This window comes from Watersipora subatra, chromosome 3, assembly GCF_963576615.1.
Source record: "Watersipora subatra chromosome 3, tzWatSuba1.1, whole genome shotgun sequence".
NCBI lineage: Eukaryota > Metazoa > Bryozoa > Gymnolaemata > Cheilostomatida > Watersiporidae > Watersipora > Watersipora subatra.
The window spans coordinates 21,728,390-21,740,440 of NC_088710.1; the positions used below are offsets into that span (position 1 = coordinate 21,728,390).

General features: G+C 36.3%; 1 protein-coding gene across 1 annotated transcript in view; it reads right to left on the reverse strand.

Moving 5' to 3' along the window:
• LOC137389634 (uncharacterized) overlaps positions 1–12,051 on the reverse strand; it is a 31,075-nt gene that overhangs the window by 15,410 nt on the left and 3,614 nt on the right. Inside the window, exons 2-4 of the mRNA XM_068075696.1 lie at positions 8,936–9,052; positions 7,524–7,670; positions 1,513–1,698 (exon numbers count right to left, since the gene is read on the reverse strand). Coding sequence (XP_067931797.1) covers positions 1,513–1,698; positions 7,524–7,670; positions 8,936–9,052 — 450 coding nt within the window. The remainder of the gene's footprint in view (positions 1–1,512; positions 1,699–7,523; positions 7,671–8,935; positions 9,053–12,051) is intronic.

Consider the following 12,051-nt stretch of genomic DNA (forward strand, 5'->3'; position numbering starts at 1 on the left):
TGATAGATAGCTTCTAATGGAACAGTAACCTTTTATATACACACCCACACACACACTTCTATTTTTATTTTGTTTTCTCGGTTTGTATTAATTGTATCATTACTGAATCACATTTTATTGTAATCGTAGCAAAGCAGACTAAATTTAGCTATTACTTGCTAATTATTTCACATTTACATCTAAACTCTTTTACAGTTGTTCTATTTTTTTAACTTATTTGACCTGCACAAAATTTTTTTCCCAGGATATGAAGTTTGAGAGTTACAGTTGTTTGACAAAGTTGAAAACCTTCACAGTTGTTTTTATTTTCATTTTAATTTATTTCAACTACACAAAACTCTACAAAAACAATTACACAATCGATACTGGTATAAATGTAAAAATGAGATATCGTACTGTCTTTGTCTGACCGAACGAAGAGAGAATGTCGAAGCTCTTCCGCGTGAGAAGAATTGGCCTTGACCCCATATATAGTAATTGAACCTTACGAACAAAAAAATCTTAGCAGGGGCATTGTAACGTGTGGGCGTAATGCTAAAATAATAGCTATAGCTGGACAATCGTACCGGCGAATACACAAATACACGAATACACATACGACCAATTTTGAGAAATAACTACAGACATGATTAAATTTACTGCTGCTAGGGTTAAAAAGCTGCAGACAAATTTTCATGTGACCACCGTGTACGCAAACAACCAATAAGAAACAGTTATGATCAGGAGAGGAGACAGAGAGTAAAGTGGTAATTCTAAGAGTGTACACAATGTACTGTGTTGGAGACGACTATGTTTTGTTTTAATTGAGATGCAGTCAAATTTATTTATAGTTTGTAGGAACTGCTTTCTCTAGTCACCAGTATGTGCGCAATTATAACATGATGCGAGGTGGTCCAATGGCCTAGTTGGTAACAAACCCAGTTGGAAAGTAGATAACCTGAATTCGATACCTGTGTGAGGCAATTCTTTTTTCAATGCTCTTAGCTTGGCTTCGGACAAACGGACGGACGAACGAACGGACAGATAGATAGAGAGACATGTCTCTTATTATAGTAAAGATTTAGGGCAGTCTTAATTTGAATAGCTGAATATGCAAAGACAGGTGATATTTCGAAGTCTAAACATGCCATCAAGGTATCGCGTTTGTGCGAAATTATATGTACACAGCTATCAGCCAATCAAGTTGAAATTGCTTCATTGATATTTAACAAGAAATCATGCCATTTTGACAACATAATGTATTTTCTTAGAGCATTACTTGTTTTAAAGTGCATACGGGTGGGTTGCTTGGTATACCTCAAATGAAGCTGAAAACAATTATATTTCTGAAATGTCTTGATGTCTTTGATGATGACATTTATAAACATAATTTCCATCTAAATAAATAGTAAAAGTTGTCTTTATCAAGTTTTGTAAATAAATAAACAATGGCAGAAACAACAAACTATATCTTGTGCCTTATTCTCTACACAATAGTAAATTTTCTTGTACCAAAGTAAGACAACTCCTCACCTCTTCAACTATGAAGCCTTTGTTCACTGTAGTGAGAGAGTGCAAGGAATGCCTACAAGCCCCCTTCGGCCTTTTAAAGCTCGAGTGGAGAGCGAAAGAGTTGAGACTGTAGTTGTCTTCTCGATGATGAAGACTTGATCGCATTGGCCTCTGCCTTTGACGAGTCACACGCCTTCTGTGCAGTATCTGTTTAATTATAAATAAATTGAGTTTAGTACGCGGCGGTCTGGCCACTTACCATTCTTAGAGCAATGAACCTTGACTTGTGCGGCAGATTATGCCTCCCTTTGGTGCAAACAGAACTCCATGTTTCTAAATACTGCCAAGTCAAAGACTATCAATTTTACTCTCAGAAAAACTGTTTACATCACTTCTATCACCATAAACAATGTGAACAGAAAAGATATGGACAATGTCAAGCTTCTGGGCATACAATGACTTTTTTTCAAAAACTAGACCATCAACTCACGCTCTAATTCAGCTGAGAGAATAGGTGCAAAACAAAAAGGGTTTATCACTCTTTTACCAAAATCATATATTGTCTATTCTGTCATATATTGCTCTAAAGTCTAAACTGTATTCCTTTGCATCAAGGACTGATAAAAAAATTTAGAATGCTTTCAAAAATTATGTTTTAGTGTTATACTATCTGTTACGAACAGTTACGGTCAGCATCTGAATGTCGTTAATACTGATGAGCTAGCTGTGTCATTAGATATGCGCTGTCTAAAATACTCAGATTGTATCTCCATTCTGCCTGAACATCCATTACATTCCTACTTCCCCAAAAGAACCACTACACCTTATACTAGACACCAACATCTTGCTAATCCCCATTATAGACCAACGTTATGCAAAAATAGCTTTTTCTTCCAATGCATAATTTACTGTACTGTTCCTTATTTTTGTGTCTCGTGGTATAATTTACATTGAGCGCCATGGACTGGTAGTAATAGAGCTCATATCTATCTAATGCGTCGAAGGAGTTCTGTGACCACCCGCACCTTCACTTTAAATAATGAATGTAACAGCTGAGGCTATTTACTATTTTATTCATGGACCTACAGCAAGATTTGAAGTTGTGCTCCCAGACAAGCCTAAATGAGATCACCTAAAATAAGCATATCAAATGTTGCGGTTTGTTGTGTTGCATGTAGGAGACATGACATTGTCAACTGCTTGTTCAATTTAGATAAATTTGGCACAGTATCTAGTTAATGACAGCGTGTGTGGTAAATTGCAAAACAGTTCAGTCTACAATTCTTTGTTTATATTTTCAAGCTGCCTTATTTGATATCTGTTTCATTGAAACCTCCAGGCACTGAGTATTCATATAAGTACCTAAACATGTGCACAAGTATGTATTATTTACAATGCCGGGTGCTTTGTAGGCATTAAAAAAGAACAAATAAAGATTTTTATCTTTTAAAGGGAACTTGTTCTATGATATTTATTTCTTGAAAGTTTGATCCCACAAAAGATTTTTTGATGAATGAAAATCACAACCTCCGAAGAATTCACTTATTGTTGATGATATCCAGTTTGCATTCAATACCCAATATTCAATATCAATACCCAATATTCAATATTCAATACCCAGTATTCAATATTCAATACTCCATGTTGTGATTTCTAATAGAGCTATTTAAGTTAGCTTGTTGCAATAAACAAATAATTTAATCTAATTTGAAGATAAAAACATTCCTTCAAAACTAAATAAAATAATTCAAAATAAATAGCCAGAAACGGTATTATCAGAATTAAAGTGAAGTGTCTCGTTGTTTATGAGTTCTGCTATAGTTTTGACTCGGTAATCTACTCGGATTTATAAAATTTTTGTATAAATTATTATCTCCGATTGGTCGGAAACCACCTATAATTACTTCCAAGAAGTGATTATCACTATAATAAAGGATGTATGTAAAGGATATCAATGAAGAAATTTTTCATGTAAAGCTTAGTAGGAGAAGTTCTACAGATAAAAAGTGTGCTACAAGGTTGAAAAAGTGAAATATACAAGCAGTGTATGCTTTATTCAAAATAAAAACATATCAGCTCTTTTCACTAATACCCATAATACCTTTACTAGTTATTCCTCCCATTTGTAAAAGCCCTACAAGCCCCATTTGTCCCTTACAAGTCGCAGACACTCCAGACTATGCAAAAAATTAGCAAATAAAACCTGAAAATCCAGTGTTTTCGTAAAGTTAGGCTGCCAAAGCTATGATTACTTCATATAGCTTGCAAGATAGTACTTTCTACTTTGTAAAAAGCCTAAAATTACACACATGAAGAGACTTTTGTACAGTGTGACTTTTATAACATTACTAGCTGTGCCACCCAGCGTTGCCCGTGCAATAGAAGAGTCTTTGGACAGAAAATCGATTTGTATTTAACATATAACAACATTTGCCATTCTAATTTTCAAAGTACATATCATGAGAGAAGTGTGTCCGTGTAGTTGGAATAAATTAAGAGAGAAATAAAAACAACTGTAAAGGTTTTAAAACTTTGTCAAACAACTGTACCTTTCAAGCTAGTAGCCTGGCATATTGCCAATGGAAAATTCCACTAAGCTAGTTAATAAGGCACGGCTTCTAATGACAGTAAGCCATGACTTTGAGTCTGCATTGTTGTCCAGCTCAGCTGTTCTAATATTAGCTATAGCTGGAAAACCATCAGACGGATCCACGGATCCACAGACGGACTTTGAGAAATATATATATAGATACAAAATAATACCAAGTTTACAGAGTTTTTGTGAATGAGAGCGGCATCGCCCAGACGAAAAGCTGGGGAAAATATAAGCGATTCACACTGCCAGATTTTTATAGTACTAACAAATACGATTCATTATTCTGGTGCTTGAAACGCAACACAGTTTAACAGCCACAAATTAGAAAAGTCTTCATATGACCCAATATTAGCTTTGAATAGCTACCAACCTACATTTGAATGCCTCAAAAGAATTCACAATTACAATGCTGAGCTAGCAATATTACCTTGCGAGATGAGAGAGAATAATTTTGGCTACAAAGAGAAGGCTGTTTAGTTTACTCTATAGTAAGCTCTATTTGTCTGACACCTTCATGTAGTACAGAGAGAAGGTAAGTGGTGATATTTTGCAAGCTATATGAAACTGTCTCTTTGGCAGCCTGTATCAACTAGCAAACAGCAATTATTGGAAAAATTATTTTTTCAATAATTTTTCGAAACCGTAAAAAATTTAGTTTTGAGTTGTGACGACTCTATCAGTCAACATGAGAAGTACTTGTTCATAAAGAGAATTTTAGTACTTTAGCATCAAATCTTTAAAAACTGTTGAAGAAATCAGTTTGCCTCATTAGCTGAAGATACCAAGAAATAAATGTTTAGTATGATGTTCTTTTGACATTTTGTTAAGTTTAGTTTTTATTTTATGTAATACTACCATAGAAAGCTGGTAGTATTAGAATTATTCACTGAGAAGATTTTCAAAAATTAAACAGCGAGTCGGAAAACCATTTGTCGAAGTAGAGGCAATCGGGGCACCATGAACGTAACGGTGCTGTTAACTACCCAGTTTTTATAGAAACTTTATTGCATTAGAGTTGTTTGCGTTCACTTTATGTTCAGGAAATGATGTCATGATTCCGCCATATCACTTTGGCAAAAATTCCTGCAACCCTTCAGCTGGCGTCAGTGAATTCATATTTTTATACCGAATAACTAAAGTATATCACTATTTGCTCCGAAGTCCTTATAGGGAAAGTTTTATAGATTTTTTTCGTCTTTTGTAGTGATAAGTTAATTTTATCTCTCAGGTCTGGTGTCTAGAAAGAAGCAATTATTTTAGCAACCACTGAAACATATTGTCAAAAACTCTTAGACTTGCATCATGGGGACACCATAGACCATGGACCAAGACTTGCATCATGGGGACACCATAGACCATGGACCAAGACTTGCATCATGGGGACACCATAGACCATGGACCAAGACTTGCATCATGGGGACACCATAGACCATGGACCAAGACTTGCATCATGGGGACACCATAGATCATGGACCAAGACTTGCATCATGGGGACACCATAGACCATGGACCAAGACTTGCATCATGGGGACACCATAGACCATGGACCAAGACTTGCATCATGGGGACACCATAGACCATGGACCAAGACTTGCATCATGGGGACACCATAGACCATGGACCAAGACTTGCATCATGGGGACACCATAGACCATGGACCAAGACTTGCATCATGGGGACACCATAGATCATGGACCAAGACTTGCATCATGGGGACACCATAGACCATGGACCAAAACTTGCATCATGGGGACACCATAGACCATGGACCAAGATTTGTTTCATGGGGACACCATAGACCATGGACCAAGACTTGCATCATGGGGACACCATAGATCATGGACCAAGACTTGCATCATGGAGACACCATAGACCATGGACCAAGACTTGCATCATGGGGACACCATAGATCATGGACCAAGACTTGCATCATGGAGACATCATAGACCATGGACCAAGACTTGCATCATGGGGACACCATATGTAGGTCATGGACCAAGACTTGCATCATGGAGACACCATAGACCATGGACCAAGACTTGCATCATGGGGACACCATAGACCATGGGCCAAGACTTGCATCATGGGGATACCATAGATCATGGACCAAGACTTGCATCATGGGGACACCATAGACCATGAACCAAGACTTGCATCATGGGGACACCATAGACCATGGACCAAGACTTGCATCATGGGAACACCATATGTAGATCATGGACCAAGACTTGCATCATGGGGACACCATAGACCATGGACCAAAACTTGCATCATAGGGACACCATAGACCATGGACCAAGACTTGCATCATGGGGACACCATAGATCATGGACCAAGACTTGCATCATGGAGACACCATAGACCATGGACCAAGACTTGCATCATGGGGACACCATAGACCATGGACCAAGACTTGCATCATGGGGATACCATAGATCATGGACCAAGACTTGCATCATGGGGACACCATAGACCATGAACCAAGACTTGCATCATGGGGACACCATAGACCATGGACCAAGACTTGCATCATGGGAACACCATATGTAGATCATGGACCAAGACTTGCATCATGGGGACACCATAGACCATGGACCAAAACTTGCATCATAGGGACACCATAGACCATGGACCAAGACTTGCATCATGGGGACACCATAGACCATGGACAAAGACTTGCATCATGGAGACACCATAGACCATGGACCAAGACTTGCATCATGGGGACACCATAGACCATGGACCAAGACTTGCATCATGGGGACACCATAGATCATGGACCAAGACTTGCATCATGGAGACACCATAGACCATGGACCAAGACTTGCATCATGGGGACACCATAGACCATGGACCAAGACTTGCATCATGGAGACACCATAGACCATGGACCAAGACTTGCATCATGGGGACACCATAGACCATGGACCAAATGACTTCAGCAGTGCCAAATTTCATTAAATGATTTTATAGCCAGTTCTTTAGCTATGATAGCCCTACATAGGTAAACTAGGTTGATCCTTTCCGCTGTCTGCGCAAGGACACTTTTTAAATGTTTACACCAACACTGGAGTAAGTGATAAGCATTCGTTTATTCCAATGCATTTGAATATCTATAAACTTGGAGTTATCTCCTATATGCAGCTTTGAGCGACATACAATCGACTTGGTAATTACTTCATTGATTTGACCGCAGTGATTGCCTAGCCAGCATGCAATCGAATCTTTGCCGTGCCATCACCTGATGGAAACTTAATAAATTAGGCAAAGGTGGAAAAAAAGAACTTGAGTCGTACTGCAATGTTAAGTCCGGCGTTTAATTAATTCTTCTTAACCTATGAGTATCCAGTGTCGCTGCACAATAATTAGGTTATAATAAATTTGTTTTTTAACCACAAAACAACGTAGTGAGAAAATAGACTATCGAAGTACTCACCACACTAATTATGACCAGTCCAATAATACATATTAACATTACAGCTGAGATGACAGCAATGGCTGGCAAGGTCAAACTCGGGTTATCTAGCGAAGGTGAATCTGGCACTTCTGTGCTCGTCACACTGCGTCGGGAGACTTTATTTATCTGCAACAGGAAACATTTAGACTGTCAACTCTGATCTTAGGCTTTTCAGAGAGAACTCTAAGTAGGCGGTGCTTTGGTGGCTTATAGTACAGGACTTACAGTACAGGATGTAGCTTATTTGTTCTTGAACTTGTGACCGACCAATCAACAGGTTAGATACTAATGACATAAAAATATGTCATGTTACAGACTTTCCTACAGTAGCAAGATCATATATATATATAATCCCACATTTTAAGAAGCTCTGAAGATCTTTCCAAATAGCGTTTATTATTGCTGTTTTTAAAATTCGAACGCTTTTGTGGAATGGCAAGTTCTCCAGTTTTTAACAAGTATTTGATTCATAGTTTTTGTTGTTCTATTACCACAGTTTAGTCCGTTTTGCTACTATAGATACTAATCAGCTCTCTCTTCTCGCACCTATTTTAAGTATCGTCTAAACTTCAGCTATTTAATAATCTAGCTGAATGCCTAGCTTTGATTACCCGGCATTGCATGGGTAATAAAAAAAAGTTTTTGCATAAAAAACTTATTTTTAATTAGCTAATTTCTATTACCCAATAACTTAGAGTAGCTTAAGGCAGTCTAAACTTGGACTATAATAAGGGTCATTATTATAACATCCTGTAAAACTTCTATTTGATTGCCCCCTTTATTTGAATGCCACCTCCATTTGACCGCCACTTTGACATTATTTGATCTCTACAAACCCATACTAGCAAGTGATCAGTAGAAAAACATCCACAAATATTACATAGTCATATTAATAATGTCTCGGTTACACCAATAACAATTAGTTCTTTCGTTGTTTATGTTCGTATCAAAGTACGTTTTTCAACTCAAAGCTTTTTGGTTTTTATGGGGAGAGCAGCACCATAGCAACAAGTGATAACTGTATCAGGCTTATAGTAGCTACTTGTTAAAAAAGGCCTTGATAATTCGATGTACGTGAAAAATGGTTTACATTTACGATGGTATATGAACAACTAGTTTTAGGCTAAACGTTATGCTTAGCGCCCATGCGGCTAAAAGTTTAGCATTATTTGTGCGAAATTCAACGCATAAAATAAAATTGTATTGTATAGCAATGGAGCTACTTGGGCTAATGGTTCTGCACATGTCGTAGACCTAGAGAATATGAGTTCGAATACAGTGCAACAGAGATTTTTAATTCCCAAAACTTAAATCACTATAACCGGACACATAAAAGACAGACCAACAAACACTATAGATATACATTATTATATGTAAAATAAGTATTTTACTTTTGCTTTGAACCTATCGTCTTGGATCCTTTCTCTTTTTTCCTTTGAGTTAATTGATTGGTAGACTCTCTCTGTCAGATCCTGATCTGCCAACCCTTTCTCATTCGCAATGTATACCTACAGCAGTTATGACAGATATATTAAAATATCTTACATATTTAACTCTAGTATGTATATAAATCACAGTGTTTGTTTAACACATTTAAGCCTATTATTATTCTATATATATATTTCTCAAAGTAACTCCGTATGAATGCATTCCGGCTATAGCTATTAAAATCTTAGAATACAGAATCGGTACCAAAAGATTTGATCTCAGACCCTACCGTTCACTAGTCCAACTACCTACCCTATAGGCCACAGAGAACAAGTTGATAGTTTGCTGAAATATGTCGCTATATGAGAGCACATGCTCAACGGTATTGCATACTAAGCAGGCTGATTGCATAAGTAAGTGATTGCCATGGTCATTAGTTAGCTTATTAAACCTGTCAGGCTAATAGCAAGTGGCAGGCAACTCTCATTACTTCTCAATGTTTATTCGGTCATTTTTAATACTCGGGCAATGCCAGGTAGCACAGCTAATTATTATACGTATATACAAGCATTTACTCCAAATTTATTTCAAATAAATGTTACATATATAACATTTGTTTTACATATACTCCTGCATTTCATCTACAATTGTTAATATTTGTTGTTGAAGCTCCTTAAAACAAGTTCAACCTATAATATTTTTTAACAACTTGAAGTCTAACTCTCTATTCCCTAGCTGGTCCCCTGATTATAGACCATATTAACAACTTTTCATCAGCTGTGAAAGCACTTAGGGTAACACAACTCCTAAAAGCACTTACAATAGCACAAAATCGTTTTTGAACTGAATATCATATTAAAGTTCTAAGCTTGTAAAACTAACTGAAAAAAAACCAGAATTTAAATAGAGCAAACTTTGTTTCACGCTTTTTTTGCAGAAGTGGTGTTTTAGAGGTAACTGAAGAAGCATAATGGCTGATGTACACCAAGTCTGATAGAGTGTGTTTATTTGTTATGAATAGAAATAAATGGTTTTAGTGTAAAGATCTTGTTGCTGAGGCAGAGTCTTTTTAGCTTTCTTTAAATTGGAACCTTCATTACCAAAAACGTCAATTCGTGTGTCATCAGAAACTAATGTTCTGTTGGCAGGCATTTTTTATTTCTTGGTCGGTTAGTAGCGCTCTTCGTCTTTTGATAATATCTTTAAAACTAATTATTCAATCGACTAGAACTTCTGGAATACAATTAAAAATTTATTAAAAACAGTGCCCAGAGTTTTGTAATTTCTACATAGCCTGAAGTGCTAAAAAAAACAATACTATCAGGTGGAAAGACAATTCCCCAAATTATCTTGAGCCCAGGCTTCAAAGAGTTAAAATTGTGTTTGAAATAAGTTCACAAGAGTTAAGTTTCCTGTTAAGGTTACTGTTAATATGCCCTTAAATTTGATCTCAAATCTGGGCCAACCAATAAGCAATGAAATGAGCGTTTTGACACAGAAAGCATTGACACGATAATGAAATAGGATGGACTTTGGATGGAAAACACTTCAAACATTGTGGCTAGTAGGATGTGCCAGGCAAGATCAACACACTGAGCCTTTTATTAATTGTGTGTTGCAAATTGTGATTTTATTTGAAAGACAAAGTAATATTTACTGGCTTTCTAGAACAAAAGAATAGTCTCGCATTTCTAGTTGGGCTGCACCTGATTGGCCGGGTCAAAACACAATAAGCTCCAGTTGTTTACAGATTTACTATTGCGTGATCACAGTGTTTTTTTAATACAAAGAATTGTCATTACAAATTTTAGTCTAATGTGTCCAGCTTAGTATACAGATGATAAGTTTCATTCTGATTGGCTATAAGTAGAGTCAGTTTCAGTTTAAAGTAATAATTCTAGCTAAGTTGATTGGTAAATGCAGAATAGGTTTGGTAAGATGATATATGATAGCGCTAAGCTGTTGCAGTAGTGCGTGAAGCCATTGCAATATATTATATTAAATTTCGTTACAAATTATTTCCATAAATTGGTGCACAGCCCTGTATAATTTCTTCTTTGATATAATACTGGAGTAGACACTCTTACAACGTAAATATTCCATTCCAGGAACATTTACATTATAGGACAGTAAAATACATGTAAATTGCCTAATTCATTCCAAGATCTTTTCAAACTCCCCCCTTTGGCTATACAAAAAAACTAGTCTTAACTTTTTAATTTACTGGTTGTGTGGTAGCTGCAGCATTATCTGATTTGTAAAACTCCATACAAGATCCATTTTTCCTATTAAGTCCCATTTACTCCATAAAAATCATATTTACCCCTAAGAAATCCCAGCCGCTTTGCATTTATGCAAAAAGCCTGTAACTGAAACCAGATCTAGGGTTTTGTCAAGGTAGATCACTAAGCTGTTGCAATAGTGCGGGAATCTTTAGTAAAGGGCATTTTAATACGTAAGAATCTGTTTAAAATCGCCGATTAATACTTCGAATTTATAAAATTTTATACTTAGTTATTAATATTTACTTCATGACAAGTTATTTAGCGCTTAAAGTTGTATTTTTTCAAAACAATAGACAGACGACCACTACCGCATTCCAAAAAATTTAGAAGTGATTTGAGTACAAAAATGTTAGTAAAATAGAAAAAAGTAATTGAAAGTTGAGATTAAACTCAACACTGTATTACTCCGTTCATTTCAGCTATATTCAAACTACTAGCTTTCTTTTCCTAGAGATTACTCCTGTCAGTAAAAATCAACTCATTGCTAAGTTGAAAACAAGACAAGAAATCAATTAAAAAAACTATGAGTTACTGAATAGCAATTTCCTAAAAATATGAAGTTAGCAAAGTTAACCATGATATTTAGTTACATAGTGTCTGAGTCCAACATTGACCATTTTTTACAAGTTCAAATTTGATTGCTGAATAAAAGGAACTATTTTTCGCCAAAGAAAATTACGTAGCACTTCTTGCTGTCTGTTAGACTATTTTCACACCAGACATTATGGGGCTTCAAATGTTTATAAAGTATTTAAGTAACGCTCACAATTTTAACAATTTAGTCCACGCAAAAT